Source organism: Thamnophis sirtalis, unplaced genomic scaffold (assembly GCF_051295495.1).
Source record: "Thamnophis sirtalis isolate CommonGarterSnake01/CBP01778 unplaced genomic scaffold, rThaSir2_p1.2 scaffold_3, whole genome shotgun sequence".
Lineage (NCBI taxonomy): Eukaryota > Metazoa > Chordata > Lepidosauria > Squamata > Natricidae > Thamnophis > Thamnophis sirtalis.
Window position 1 is genome coordinate 164,348,123 of NW_028261383.1, and position 15,339 is coordinate 164,363,461.

The 15,339-nt window shown below is 40.9% G+C and overlaps 1 protein-coding gene across 1 annotated transcript in view; it reads right to left on the reverse strand.

The window, feature by feature from the left end:
* Positions 1 to 15,339, reverse strand: part of GMIP (GEM interacting protein) — a 78,237-nt gene that overhangs the window by 45,540 nt on the left and 17,358 nt on the right. Inside the window, exon 2 of the mRNA XM_087710687.1 lies at positions 5,141 to 5,234. Coding sequence (XP_087566813.1) covers positions 5,141 to 5,234 — 94 coding nt within the window. The remainder of the gene's footprint in view (positions 1 to 5,140; positions 5,235 to 15,339) is intronic.

Genomic DNA, 15,339 nt, shown 5'->3' on the forward strand with positions numbered 1-15,339 from the left:
GGACCTCTTCATTTTTCCATTGTTGTGCAAACACCATACTTGCTGCTGTTACTGCATGCAAAAGTAAATATGTATTCCCTTTATTATACTGCTCTGGTAGTATAATCAGAAATATTTCTGGTTTCAAATCTATGTGTTGTTTTATCATTTTTTCTAACCAAGTATGTATTTTAGTCCTATATTTTTTTTTTGCTTTTGGGCATGTCCACCACATATGATAATATGAACTTGGTATCTCATTAGATTTCCAACATTTAGCTGACAAGTTTTCAAACATCTTTGCTAGCCTTGGTGGTAAATGCCATCTATAAAATATTTTGTATAGATTTTCCTTACGGGCCACTGACATTGTTAATTTACAATTTCTATCCCATAATTTCTGTCATTTGTCTAGTACTATTAGGTAACTAAAGTTTTTAGCCCATCTTATCATTGTTTCTTTCACTTGCTCTTCTTCCATTTTGATACTCAGTAAGTAGTCATAAATTTTGTTAATTAATTTTTCATCTGTCCCTAGTAATATCTGGTATAGTTCTGTTGGTTTTTTTTATAGAAACTACATTCTTGCATCTTTCTCATTTCTTGATTGTATTTGCACATATGGCCACCATGCTAGATCGATCCTTTGATTAATCAGTTCTTGTTTTGATTTAAGTTCCCCTTTATCATTCAAAATGTCCTTATACCTTAGAATTTTTTTCATAAGAATCACATTGGATAAATCAGTGCCTCCATCGTGGAGAACCAGACTGGTATTTCTACACAGTGTCTTTTCTAATTTCCCCCCATACTAACAGTAGTGCATTTCTAACAATGTGCCTTTGAAAATATCAATGTATTTTATTTTTCCCATACCATGAAAAGGCACGCCACCCCAGTTGGAGATCATGTCCCTCCAAAGTTAATAGTTTTTTATGCCTTAAGTTTACCCATTCTTTCACCCAGACAAATGTATGGAAAAATGTATTGCAGCAGCACTTCTCTCTCTCTCTCTCTCTCTCTCCCCCCTCTCTCTCCCTCCCTCCCTCTCTCCCTCCCCTCCCTCTCTCTCTCTCACACCGAATACACTAAGATCCAACTACTCAAAATGATGGACTTCACCAATCTCTGCCTCATTATCTATTTTCAGTTTCATGGACAAATATACCAGCAAGAGCCGAGGTGGCGCAGTGGTTAAATGCAGCACTGCAGGCTACTTCAGCTGACTGCAGTTCTGCAGTTCGGCTGTTCAAATCTCACCGGCTCAGGGTTGACTCAGCCTTCCATCCTTCCGAGGTGGGTAAAATGAGGACCCGGATTGTTGTTGGGGGCAATATGCAATGTGCTCTACATGGGGCTGCCCTTGAAGAGCATCCGGCGACTTCAGCTAGTACAGAACGCGGCCGCGCGAGTGATTGTGGGTGCACCTCGGTTCACCCACATAACACCTATCCTCCGCGAGCTGCGCTGGCTGCCTGTCGGTCTCCGGATGCGCTTCAAGGTGTTACTAGTCACCCATAAAGCCCTACATGGTAGTGGATCTGGATACTTGAGAGACCGCCTTCTGCCAATTACCTCCCTGCGACCAATAAGATCACATAGATTAGGCCTCCTCCGTATTCCATCGGCCAGCCAATGCCGGCTGGCAACTACAAGGAGGAGGGCCTTCTCAGTAGTAGCCCCGACCCTTTGGAACGAGCTCCCCGTGGAGATTCGTACCCTCTCCACCGTCCAGGCCTTCCGCACAGCCCTTAAGAACTGGCTAGCCCGTCAGGCCTGGGGATAAGGATAGCCGCCCCTCCCGAATGATGAATGTATGTTGCTTACTATTTTATTATATGTCTCTATGTCAATGTCTGTATTCCCCCTCCCTGATTTTATGTGAGCCGCCCTGAGTCCCCTCAGGGAAAAGGGCGGCCTACAAATATTAATAAAATCTACAAATCTACAAATCTACTCTGTAAACCGCTTAGAGAGGGCTGAAAGCCCTATGAAGCGATATATAAGTCTAAGTCTAACTATTGCAAATGAACACCAGTGTGATTACTATTCTTAGGATATATTGCAGTGACTGTATGCTACCCTTTCCAAGTATTCTTATCAGCAGAGGAAATGGCAGCAAACAAAAGTCTATTGCAAAACTACTCATACCAACCAAGTGCTCCACTACAAAAGTAACACCCTTGCCTCCCACAAGAGGAGCTGTATAAGAACATTATTCAGACAAGCACAAACACAACCCAGAACACCAGGAAAAGGAAACTCCATACAACATCTTCCAACAAAATGGATAGCCACGCAACTTTACAATCAACACACACTATGAAAAATATGTCAATATCATACATCAAAAGCATCTCAAAAACAATCAGTTACAACCACATCGCATCACCATGGCATACAAAAAAACTAAAACCATCCAAAACATCTCCAAAATGTCCAGCAGCCAAAGAAAAAAACAGGAGGCATCTACAACATGCAGTGTAAGGGCTGTAACAGTCACTACCTAGGACAAACAGGCTGAAGACTAGCAGAGTGCACCCATGAACACCAACTAGCATCCAGAAGACACAATGAAAACGTCTTAATTTCACAACATATCAACATAACAGACTTAACCATAGTTTCATTTGGAAAATTAGAAGCATCCAACACCAAGCTGAATCCAAAAATGCTAGGTAAATATTTGAAGCTTGGCAGTCAGGCAAATCAGCCATTAATAGGCACATAGAGACAAACAACATTTACACAGCAATCAAAACAGTTAATAATATAATACAACCAATAATAAAAAAGCTTTTTAAAAAATCCTCCAAAGACCAGAATACCTTTTTGCCAGGAATCAACACCCAGATAACCTGGGATTAACATCAGGATTAACACCAGGCAAACAAACAAGCAGTAAACAGCAGCCTAATCAAGGAACTAGTTTGAGTTCCTCAAACTCTCAAACGAGACAGCCAGTTTGGTGTAGTGGTTAAAAGATCAGACTAGAAACTGGAAGACTGTGAGTTCCAGTCCTGCTTTAGGCACAAAGCCACTTGTATGACTTTGGGCCAGTCACTTTGTCTCGAGCATAGGAAGCAGGTGTGGCAAACCATGCCAAGAAAACTACAGCCAATCTGCAAGAATTAGACACAATTCAACAGTAGGAAGAAAAATAACAAATCTTAAGAATGTAATAAGCTCAAAGCTGTACCCAGAGGTTTACAGCCCTTTCTTATTGCCCCCCGTTTAATCTGAGCAAGCAAAGGCCTCTGAGGATGGGAAATTATACAGTAGTCCTTCATTCTTTTAATGACAAAAGTAGTGGATCAACATTTCTGGAGAGGAGTGAGGTTTTTACTGTGCACCTAATGTGTGCATTTTTACTTTTAGCATGCGCTTAATGGGCATCTACACAGCTGTAAATAAACATACAACTTATTTCAAACCTGCAGAACTAGACAAATATGCATTCATTTATCTTAAAAATAATAAAACTGAAAATGTCTTATATTGCCATTCACTTTTCCAAATGAAATTGTATGACAGTGGCTTACATTTGTTCTAACACCATATTTTTCAGAGTATAAGACACATCTTTTTCCCTCAAAAAAGAGGCTGAAAATCTGGGTGCGTCTTATACACTGAATACAGCATTTTTGGCCTCCGAAACCACACCCTCTTCGCAAAAATGGCTGTGCATAGCCTTTAGGAGGCTTCCAGAGTGCTTCTGGGGGCTGGGGAGGGCAACAATGAGCAAAAAACAGACCATCCCCCTGGGAGCACTCTATAAGCCTCCTAAAGGCTATGCATGTGCTTTTTTGACAAAAAATGGGCCATTGTTTGCTCATTTTTGCCCCCCCCAGGCCTCCCCAGCCCCCAGGATCACTCTACAAACCTCCTAAAGGCTATTCATGCCCTTTTTTGACAAAAAACAGGGCCGTTTTTGGGAGGTCTGCAGAATGCAAAAACTTTTTTTTTTAATGTGCCTCTTCAAAATCTTGGTGCATCTTATACTCTGGTGCATCTTATACTCCGAAAAATATGGTACATACAAATACATAGCCTTTCAGTAAGAAATTGCCACTCATTGGTGTCTACAAAATAAAATCAGGCTTTTCCAACTAGCTGTTGATCCAGGTTGTGTTGATAATACCAAATTAGTCCTAATATCTATACATCACAGCTCGGGGAAGGAGGAATTAGACTGTGGTGACATCTGTAGAATAGTAGGCAACAAGCAAAGATTATAAATAACTCTTACATTTGTGAGCCACCACAACTCTGTCCCAGTGGAGAGCAGATCGGGCTGAAAAGGACTATGATCTAACATACTGTACAACCTTTCATTCCTATAAAAACTACAGTAGTACTTACAGTACCACAATAGCAGTTTGTTTGTTCTTCTGTCCAAAACAAACAATACAGGAATTGAAAATGGTAGGCAAGTGTATGCATGCCCCAAAGAAGAATATAACAATAGTAACAACAATAACAAAAAGTATGCCACCAAATCAAATGACTTTAATTTATTAGTATACTTAAAATCATGTTTGGGATTCAATATCAACTGAAGGCAACAGACCTCTGTGCAAAGAGTCATGTCCTAACACTCAGACTGTGTGCGAATCTTGATGCAACCTTCAGATTGAAACACTTCTTGAGGTCATTTCCTTGCAGAAGCCAGTCCCTATAGTAAATAACTATTATAAAGTGCTTCAGCCTACCTCTACTAAATCATGAATTGCCAGACATTTAAATTATGCTTAACAGTTTGCTGTTTACATGCATCTTAGTTGATTTACATCAGAAGAATGGCAGCAGAATAGTTCAATAGTATAAAATATTTTGTTCCTTAAACATTGCATGTGCAACTTGGCACCAAGTACCTCTACCATCCCCTTCAATTCCAACATTTCTCTGTCTGCATTCTTGAAAAACATATTCTGTGTATGTAAATTCAGAAAATGATGGCGGTGTCAGTTCTACAGCACAATCCCAATCTGCAGTGCTTGATTTTCTAGTAGCTGCTACCCACAGAGATGAGTGTTGACTCATGGCCTGGATCTTTCAGGTTATAAGAACTTATCTCCCCACCATCACATACCACATTCACAACAGCATTAAGAAATGTCTTTAGTGCATGCTGAGGACAACAAAGACACAAAATACGCACGCATTTCCAATTGAAATTTCAAGGGCATCCAAACTTCGGAAAATCTCACTGTAGCGTTTTTTGTTTTCAGTTCCTTTTACTTGGCTGTTGAGATCTGAAAAAACAAAAAATAAAAAATAAATTTCAGCAAGTTCAAGCAATCGGTTATTTAGCATATTGTATGGATTTCCACTGATGCAATGGAACTTCCTGTTACTCAGCTCTCCTTCCTGCTGCATTCCTTCATACACACTAAACCAATCTCAAAATGTCTCCCACATACTCCAGAACAGATTTGTGAAGTATGCAGCATGCAGAGTTTGGAGGGAGAGGAAATTCAAACTACTGGCAAATGTTATTCCACCAGGAGATGGATGCAAGAAAATTCTCAAAGTGAATGGATGCAAGAAGCTGGCTTAATCATACATCAAACATCATGGACATAGTTTGCCATGAAAAACTGCACAAAGGCTTCCCTTTCGTATTAAACAGAAAGTTGTTGAAACTGATTTGAAGGCTTAATATTGGCTGTCCTCCAAATCCTATTAATGGGCTTAGTGAAAAATCCAATTGGAAATAAAGATAAAAACCATATTTACTGCACAGAGCTATTTGGACCGCAATCAATCAGAATAAAGCTGGAAGGGACCTTGGAGATCTTCTATCCTGATCAAGCAGGAGAACCTAGACCATTTCAGATAGTTGGGTATCCAGTCTTTTCTTAAAATCTGTATTCAGAATAAAGAAGACCAGTGTGAAAGAAGGTAGTATAAAAGAAGGCCCTGGCCAGGTGTGGCACACAGTATGGCACATGGTGCAAGTGGGGCCAACTGGCAGCAGCGGGTAGGCTGGCAGCCAAATTAGCAGAGATGGAAGAAACCTAGCTGGATTGGGAAAACAAAGATAATCCCTCACTTTCCAAGAATGGCCTGATCCAGGTGGATCCTTGCCTAATGACCAAATGGGATTTGTTCAATGATAGCAACTAGGATTGCTGGAACTGCTGTTACTAATTTGAGTGGTCATATGACATTTCTGTTAATGACTATGTTGCTCAGCAATGAAGTTGCCAATTCCAATTAGGATTGTTAAGCAAGGATTACATGAACTCCAGAATAATATGATTCTATAATAGTAATAGTACTACTAATATACAGTAATACTACAATGGATAGGGCGGAACCACATCTGATTTAATCTTAGGAAGAAGGAATAGTTCTGGATTTTAGGCTACCTAGATGTGGGGATATTTCATCTTTTAGACCTTGGATGGGGTAGCACTTACCCACTCAAGAATCGTGTGCAATCTAGAATCTTCTTGGGCTCACAGTTCCTGCTTGGTAGGCAAGTGGCAATTATGGTGAGGAAGACTTCATAACTTCATTTGGTGCACCAACTGAGCCCTTTCCTAGATTGGGAGGCCTTTCAGACAATTATTCATGTGCTCAATTCAATTACTGCAATGGACTCGACTTGGGACTGTCCTTTGAAGACCATCCAGAACCTCCACCTAATCTTGAAGGCAGGGCTGGAGGCAGCGATAAGCATAACTCAGAATGCCCATGTGACATCTTGACTTCATCAGCTGTACTGGTTGCCAGCTTGCTTCTGGGTATAATTCAAGGTGCTGGTTATGACCTATTTCCTGTAGTGTCCACCCAACCAGTTAGTTCCAACAGAGCTGGGGTCCTGTCAGGGGTGGGTTTCTCGCCCCGTTCCAACCGGTTCGGTTGGAACGAGGCCGGCGGCGTCCTCGCGCACGCGTGCGGCGTCCTCGCGCACGCATGCGTACTAGCGTCTGTGCGATGCTCCAGCTGCTCCTGAAGGATCGCGCAGGCGCTGTATGCATCCTGCGCATGCGTGGAAGCGCAGAATTCGTCAAAACCGGGTAAGGAGCGGGCGCGGGCGCGCATGGGTGCGGGGGGGGGGGGCTTCGCCGTTCCCGGAAGTTACTTACTTCCGGGTTCGGCGACCAACCGGTTCGCAGGGACCGCCGCGAACCGGTTGAAACCCACCCCTGGGTCCTGTGGATTGATTAAGCCATGCCACCTATTTGGACCCTGGAAACATGCCTTCTCTGTTGCAGTGTCTGCCCTATGGAATGTGTTTCCCCCTGAGATATGGATTCCTACCTGAAGGCATTCTGAGGACCTTAAAGACCTGGCTCTTCTGTCAGGCATTGGTTGAGAGGCTCCCAGACTCCAATCACCCCAGGCTAGGGTGGCTGAAACCTCTTGTTGGTATCTGACATGTTTGTCTTGTTGACTAGATTTTTGTTATGTTGTTAACATTCTTTTTATTTACAATGTCTTGCTTTCATGCTATGAGCCAGTCAGAATCAACTGGAGTCAGGAGAATATAATAATATCTGCAAGAAATACCACTATGCCTGCAAGCAAGAACTGGTGACACCACAAAATAGACAAAGTAATAGAAAATGAAGAAGCTAAACTGCTCTGGGGCTTTAAAATTATAAAAGATAAGTATCTTTGTTGATAAGAAAAACTAAAAAACAGCCTGGATAATGGGCATTGCAATACCTGAGATAGCGGAAGAGAAGGAAAAAAAAACCCTAGAGAAAATCAGAAAATATAAGGATTTGCAAACAGAAGTAGCGTGACTGTGGTAAAAGAAAACAAAGATAGTACCAATAGTAATAGGTAGCCTTGAGTGCAATCCCAAAACATCTGGAGCACTACTTGAACACCATTGACATTGATAAAGTTGCCACCAGTCAATTATAAAAGGCAGTGTTGCTTGGAACAGCATACATCCTGCAATGTTACATTTAATATTATTGTTACATCTGCCTATCCCAAGACATTGGGAAGGACTCGACAGGTGGGCAAAAAAGCCAAAACTAGGCTAAACATCTGGCTGACTGTATAACCAACCATAGTAATCCAAAAATATCAATTGATATTCAGGCTGCTTTTGAAGTCACATGTACACCACATTTGTACCAGACCAGAGTAAGCTTTGGCAGATGACTAAACCTGCCAATCTAACCAGCTATCAAAACAAAACTTGCCTCCCAGCCCCTCCCATATTAAGGAGAATGATCAATTGATGTCTTCCAACTTTTAATGACATTTGGTGGAAGGGAAGAGGCTCAAAAGTGGGAGAAATCCACCAGTCTCTATCCTTAATAAAATAAGGACAGAAATAGTTGCTGGCATTGTTCCTGTGGCAGGATAAGACTCACCACTGAGAACAGGGTATTTTCTGCTGTTGGCTGGTTGACAAATGTTTAACTTGGTCATGAGGAACAACCTGTAATGTCCCCAAATTCAGTTCTCTGAACTGAATGCTTATGCAACTCTAAAATTAAGTTTCCATTTAAAATAAAACCCTGAATATGAAGTTATAAAATAGACTTCATTGCTTAATACTGTTAATAAATTACCTAATTGACTTACAATCAGTGGACATACTGAGTAGAATTATGGAAGCTGAAGGCCAACACCAAGATGGAGAAGGGACTACAAATGAGTAAACATGAATGCTGAAGTTTAGAAATATAAAAAGTAAGAGACTAGCCACACATTTATAACTTGTAAGGTGAGAAGGCAGACAGGGCAGGCCTGGTGGGGCTTAGCATTCAGCCTGGTAAGGTCATATAACAACTGCTTTGAAAATATCCTGGGTGTTAGAAAGAAGCCTACAAGTCAAAACCCCACAATTGCTTCTCTTTAAATGATGTTGATCATTACAACGGAACTTCTCCTGGTAACTATAAATAGATATTTTTCTTCAGGTTGGTACAGCAGAAGACAAAAAATTGTTACTATTTCCCCGCAGCAGATTTTAGAGGGAATGAGATATCATACTGCGCACAGCAAAAGGACTAGCAGTGTGAGGCAGCAGCCAAAAAAATTATTGGCTGTATAAACAGAGGCATAGAATCAAAATAGCATGAAGTATTAATACTGTCTTAAAAAGCTTTAGTAAGACCATACCTGGAATACTGCATTCAGTTTTGGTCACCACACTACAAAAAAAGATGTTGAGCGTTTGGAAAAAGTGCAGAGAAGAGCAACTATGACGATTAAAGGCCTGGAGATGAAAACATATGAAGAACAGTGGCAGGATTTGGGTATAGCTAATCTAAAGAAAAGAAGGACTAGAGGTGACATGATAGCAGTGTTCCAATATTAGAGGGGCTCCCACATAGAAGAGGGGATCAACTTATTTTCCAAAGCACAAGAAGGCAAGACAAGAAGCAATGGATGGAAACAAATCAAGGAGAGACGCAACCTAGGACTAAGGAGAAACTTCCTAACAGTGAGGACAATTAACTAGTAGAACAGCTGGCCTTCAGATGTTGTAAGTGCTTCATCACTGGAGGTTGTTAAGACAAGATTGGACAGACACCTATCTGAAATGGTATAGGGTATCCTACTTGAGCAGATGTTTGGTCCCTTCTAACTCTATTCTGATTTACTGATAGTTAAGTATGAAATATAACGCCAAGAGCCAAGGTGGCACAGTGGTTAGAGTGCAGTACTGCAGGCCACTTCAGCTGACTGCTAACTGCAGTTCGGCGGTTCAAATCTCACCGGCTCAAAGGTTGATTCAGCCTTCCATCCTTCCGAGGTGGGTAAAATGAGGACCCAGACTGTGGGGGCGATATGCTGACTCTGTAAACTGCTTAGAGAGGGCTGAAAGCCCTATGAAGTGGTATATAAGTCAAACTGCTATTGCTATGTTCTCCTTTTAGTTTGTGTCTCTAAAACAAGTGCAGTCTAAGATTTTTAAGAGCAGCTTTTCTATTTTATTTATGTATTTAAATTTATTGGCCACCTACCTCCAATGGACTCTGAATGCATCCCAAATGCCATCTTTTGGCTGGAGATGGGCTTGACTAAAATGAAGGTCAGCTGTATCTGAATCTTTGATGTAGAACATCTGAAGTTACTGGGAAGTTATCAGTTGTTTTAATCTTGGAATGGCTCAATTGTTTAGTGGTTCCTATAGAATACCTTTCCCAATTAGAAACATTAAACCATATAAAAGCTTTTATACTGGCAGGGTGGCAGGATCTTTCTTTCCAATTTACTGTATTGGAAGTCAACATTGCCCTGTAATAGCACAAGGCTTTGCCCTTGTGCTATGGAAGAAGTAGAAACCCGGTAATATATCATCCTCCATTGTCCATTCTATAGACAAATAAGGAGGAGACTTATTTTTCCTTGAGTAGAAGGCAACCTGATAGACCTGACTTGGCTTATACCCAACTTCTATTAAAGGATGATAGTCCCTGCATCAGGGCCAATGTTGCAACATCCAGATCAAGTGCTTTCAAACTTTAACAGGTGTGTACTGAACACGGGACTAATTTAAATGCATTGATTGTATGCCTCAGTGGTGGGTTCCACTCCCCGTCGCTATCGTACGCTGTGCATGGGGCCAGGCATTCTAGTTGTGCATGTGTGCTGCGTGCACATGCGCATATCACCGCCCCCGTGACACCCAGCTGCTCAGCAGAGGTCACACAGACACCACATGCTGTGCGTGCATGCACAATTGGCCGGTCACATTATAAACAGGTATGGAATGCAGGGAGGCCAAATGAGCCACTGTACCGGTATGGTGGTTGTTGCTCCCGGCTACTACCGGTATGGCAGTACCGGGTCCTATCGGCTGGAACCCACCACTGGTATGCCTGCACATTTCTTATATTACTGCACTGATTTTAACGATTCCTTTTTAATTTTGATAGAGCACACCCAATTCTGCATACTTTCTAATGCTTTTTTGTTTTTTAGTTTGTGGCTAATGTAGGGGCCTGGCACTTTTAGGGCATTTTAGTAAGACACGTCATTTCCTATATGAAAGTGAAGTCTCCTTCCTTATGTGTAACAGGTTTTTAAGTAAATACAGATTGGGTTTGCAAAAGAAAAGGGTGTTGCTGAATCATAAAAAGCCACATGATGTTCCATCCAAAGTATCTGCATTTACTTAAATCTTAAAAACACACTAAAGATTGATTAAATAATACATTGTAAAAATATCTGTTGCATGAAACAAAAATCCACCAATTACGAGCACAACAGGCAAGCTGCTGATTAGAGAAATTGATTCCTGTTTAAATAGGGGAGTATTCTGAAGACAGAAATAATCCTTGTGGCCATAGCTGGTAACTGTAATGCTTTCCTGGACTTCACAGTAATTTTCGATGCCATTGAATGTGACAGGATCAACTACTTAGGCAGTTCCATGTAGTTCTACGAGAATCTCTGTTCTACTTCTTGTTTAAGCGTGTAGCAAAATTCTATTTTCAACATGTCTATGAAATCAGTGTGGGACTTTCTCTGGAGATTTGACTTTAGATCATCTATGTGCCGATGACACTCAGGTCTGATATTTCTTGTTTTCATGAATGGGGTGAGGAGAATGAGGAGCTCTTAAACCCCTTTGAGAAGTGTGGATTTTAGCATGGGTTGGAAGAGGGCTCCTTCACTCTTCCAGCTCTTCTTTAACCATCTCTCATTTCTACTTTTTATGAGATGGCAAGCATGCCACAAATTCTTTTCTGCTAACATTTTTTAACTTTTTGTGTAAGTTCAAGTTCTAAGACAGGACAACAGTGCAGTAAAAAGTTTCAGCATAATATACATAGGTGCGTTTGAGAGAGGGAGCTGAATAAACCAAGATTTGATCTAAATATAGATTAAGGAAAAATGCTGAGGAACCTGCCTCAGAGTTACTGTAAGCGGATACTTCTCAAACTTGGGTAAAGGAAAGATTACTCCAACATCTCCTCTGACTCTCTGTAACAGGGCTGTAAACTAATTTACTATAATTTGGCTCCCTACAAATTGACACTTTTATTGCTTGGCTGGGTTGGTCTAAGATCAGGTAAGATTGTACAGCTCCCAGCTTGTTTTTACTTGCAAATACCTTAAAGTTTCTAAAGGGAAAATACTAACTGCGTACAAAGATGGCGTCTGCTCAAATTTCAAATGATTCATTTCAAATGATTTTTTCCGCACTACAAAAGTTATCTGACACATTCGACAGATTTGAGAGGAAGCTGGATTATTTGCTGTTTCTAACAACAAAATATGAAGAAAAAAATGAGAATGTTGAATGTTTGAATGTTCCTGAAATACAAACGAAGGATGTCAGAGATGAAGATTTTCAATTTGCTGACATTCCGGGCATCTGGTTTACCTCTGAAGGAGAAAAAGATGGAATGTTTGAAGTGGGGGCAGACACACAGAAGATTTGCTCTCTTCCGTCTTCTGACTACTGACATAAAAACAAAGGAGCAAAGTCTGGGCAGCTTGTTGTATTGAGACCACTCAGGAGCCTGAAGGCAGTGCTTCCTGTTTCTCATTCCCCTTCATTAACCAAAACCACTTATTAGAGCAGTGTTTCTCAACCTTGGCAACTTGAAGATGTCCGGACCTCAACTCCCAGAATTCCCCAGCCAGCATTCGCTGGCTGGGGAATTCTGGGAGTTGAAGTCCAGACATCTTCAAGTTGCCAAGGTTGAGAAACACTGTATTAGAGAGTCTTCATTATCCATTGTAGGTAAAATACTTCAAGTTAAAAGTCTCTGTTATGATTGGGCTTGTGTGTTATTCCCCCCCTCCCAAAAAAAACTAATCTACATACCATTCAAAAGAGACAATTAAAAAAACAAAAAGGAAACCAAAAGATCAAAACTACCTCAACGGCAATCAACACTCAGATGAGCAGAGATGATCACCAAAATAAATTTTGGTCCAACGACCAAGAAGTAAACAATACCCCAATCAAAAATGACCACATCAGACAAACAAACAGTAAACCACAGCCCAGTCAAGGAGCAACCAAGACCACCCACAGTAACAGTGACAGGGCCCCTAGTAGCACTGATGATGTTACCTAGTTTGATCATGAAAGGTCTGCAAGAGAACAGCCAAGCTCAGAGAAGACCGAGGATCCCACACACACACATAAATATCATTCACATCCTTACTTCATATTATATACATTTGTGTAGTTGCCTACCAAAGGATATTTGTGATTTCTATGAGGTGGAGTTGAAAATGTGTTAAGTCATCTATTTCTTTAAACCTCAGGAGGACTAGTGAGTTAAGAGTTTCTGCATATAGGGGAAAAAAAACTCCACAAAACCAAGATGAGGATGCAGAGAGAGCTAACATGCACACCCAATTCTACTATAGTTTCGACTAGAATGGAAACATAAATCATCTTGGCTTTGTAACATAAGTAATATTGTGACATCACAAAGACCTGGAACTGCTTTAAAACTGTCATAGAATCTCTGTATCAATGTGCCATATGTCAGAACCTTATGGACTATATTAGGGTTTTAATTCAAGTTGACATGCCAGGATGTGAGTAGGCAGTAATTAAGTAATATCTTATGGCAGTGGTTTCCAAACTTGGCAACTTTAAGACTTGTGGACTTCAACTCCCAGAATTCTCCAGCCAGCTCTGCTTAAAGAGCTGTGATAAATACAGTAATCTTTCAAATAAATATTTTATTTACTTTAAGTCTTAAAGTTGCCAAGTTTGGGAACCACTGCCTTATGGCTATTGATATTCGATGAGATTTGATGTTTGTCTCTGCAGAAGTTCTTTTAAGTAGCTCTCATATCCCTTCCAAATCTGGAGAGTCTCTCCCTATTTCTCCTCTGTAGGTACTAACAGGTGGGCTTTGAACTGCTTCAGAGTTTGAAGTGGCACCGGGAGTAGCATAATGTGGCAGGACCAGACGTTTTCCAGAATGACCAATAGCTCAATGGAAGTAAGATATGCTTCTGCGCATACATTTATCATCTCTATACCTTATCTCTATCCTGCCTCTATTGCCTTTGATCGCAAGGTGAATAAACTGCCTGATAAAGCAGGAAGAGCTGAGAACAAAAACAAGGCTTATTTTGACAGTAAATTTAGTGCCCTTTCGCAATCGCAGAACCTCAAGTCAAAATAAGTCTGCCAAATACTTGATCAGCTGGATAGAATTTTTTTCAGTACAGCAACGGGAGACTTCAAATCCCCTGCTCTGAGAGTGGTAAGATTCTTTCCTTACCAACTGCCAACAGGCTTTTCATCAGGCTTCAAAGAACTCCTGCAATGGGGGCAGCAAATAAGTGTGCCCTCCATTTTTCCCTGGAGGGGAAAAAAGAAAGCAATAGCAATAGCAGTAGACTTATATACCGCTTCATAGGCCTTTCAGGCCTCTCTAAGCGGTTTACAGAGAGTCAGCATATTGCCCCCAACAATCCGGGTCCCCATTTTACCCACCTCGGAAGGATGGAAGGCTGAGTCAACCCTGAGCCGGTGAGATTTGAACCGCTGACCTGCTGATCTAGCAGTAGCCTGCAGTGCTGCATTTAACCACTGCGCCACCTTGGCCCATAGAAAGAAAGAACGATGCAGAAGAGACTTACAAGAACCCTGGGAAGATGGTGTGGCTGTATTACCTTAAGTTGCCAACAGGCATTTAGTTGTCACTGCTCCCTACAGATCACCTAACTTAATACTGCCAGAACAGTTGGTGAAATGTCTCAGATTTTACCCACCTTGACAATGCTACAGCTCTTCTGCCAGCTTGGGGGAGGGGGGAACAAGGGATAGAAAGCTAATCAGCACAGAGTAGGATTAGGGAGACACATTAAGAGATGGGCGTGAAAAGGGTGGAAAAATCAAGATTAGATATATTATTCCCAAGGGAGACTGAAATAACTGATAAGGACAATTAGGAAGGACAAAATAAATGAAAGAGAGAAAGATTAAAGGTTGTGCGGGATGGCGAATGGAAGGCACTAAAAAGAAAGACCCGAAGCGGCCAAAGTCCAATGTCTTTCTCAATCTGGTATCTTTAAAATATTTGGGGATTGTTAATTTGTAAATGGAGCATAGCAAATTCCTTTCCTTTTTGTAGTGCCACTCAATGTTTGAGACATGATATAACAGTCCATGGACTCACTTATGATATCAATGTCCTGCAATCAATATGAAGATGACAGCATAATCTAGATTGTTTGATCTGTCAAATATCTTGGTCTACCTTTATTTTCTTATGCTACTCTGTTTTATTCTCCTTATCTTAGTCTGCATAGTTTTAAATGTACAATAAGTAGTATTTTCATGGTTAGTGTTATTAACTTGTATGTCCTTGTGTTAACAATCTTTCATAACTTAGTTATTTGTTTTTGTTCCTCAGATTCTTATTCTTAAGTATTTAGCCATGCTTTATT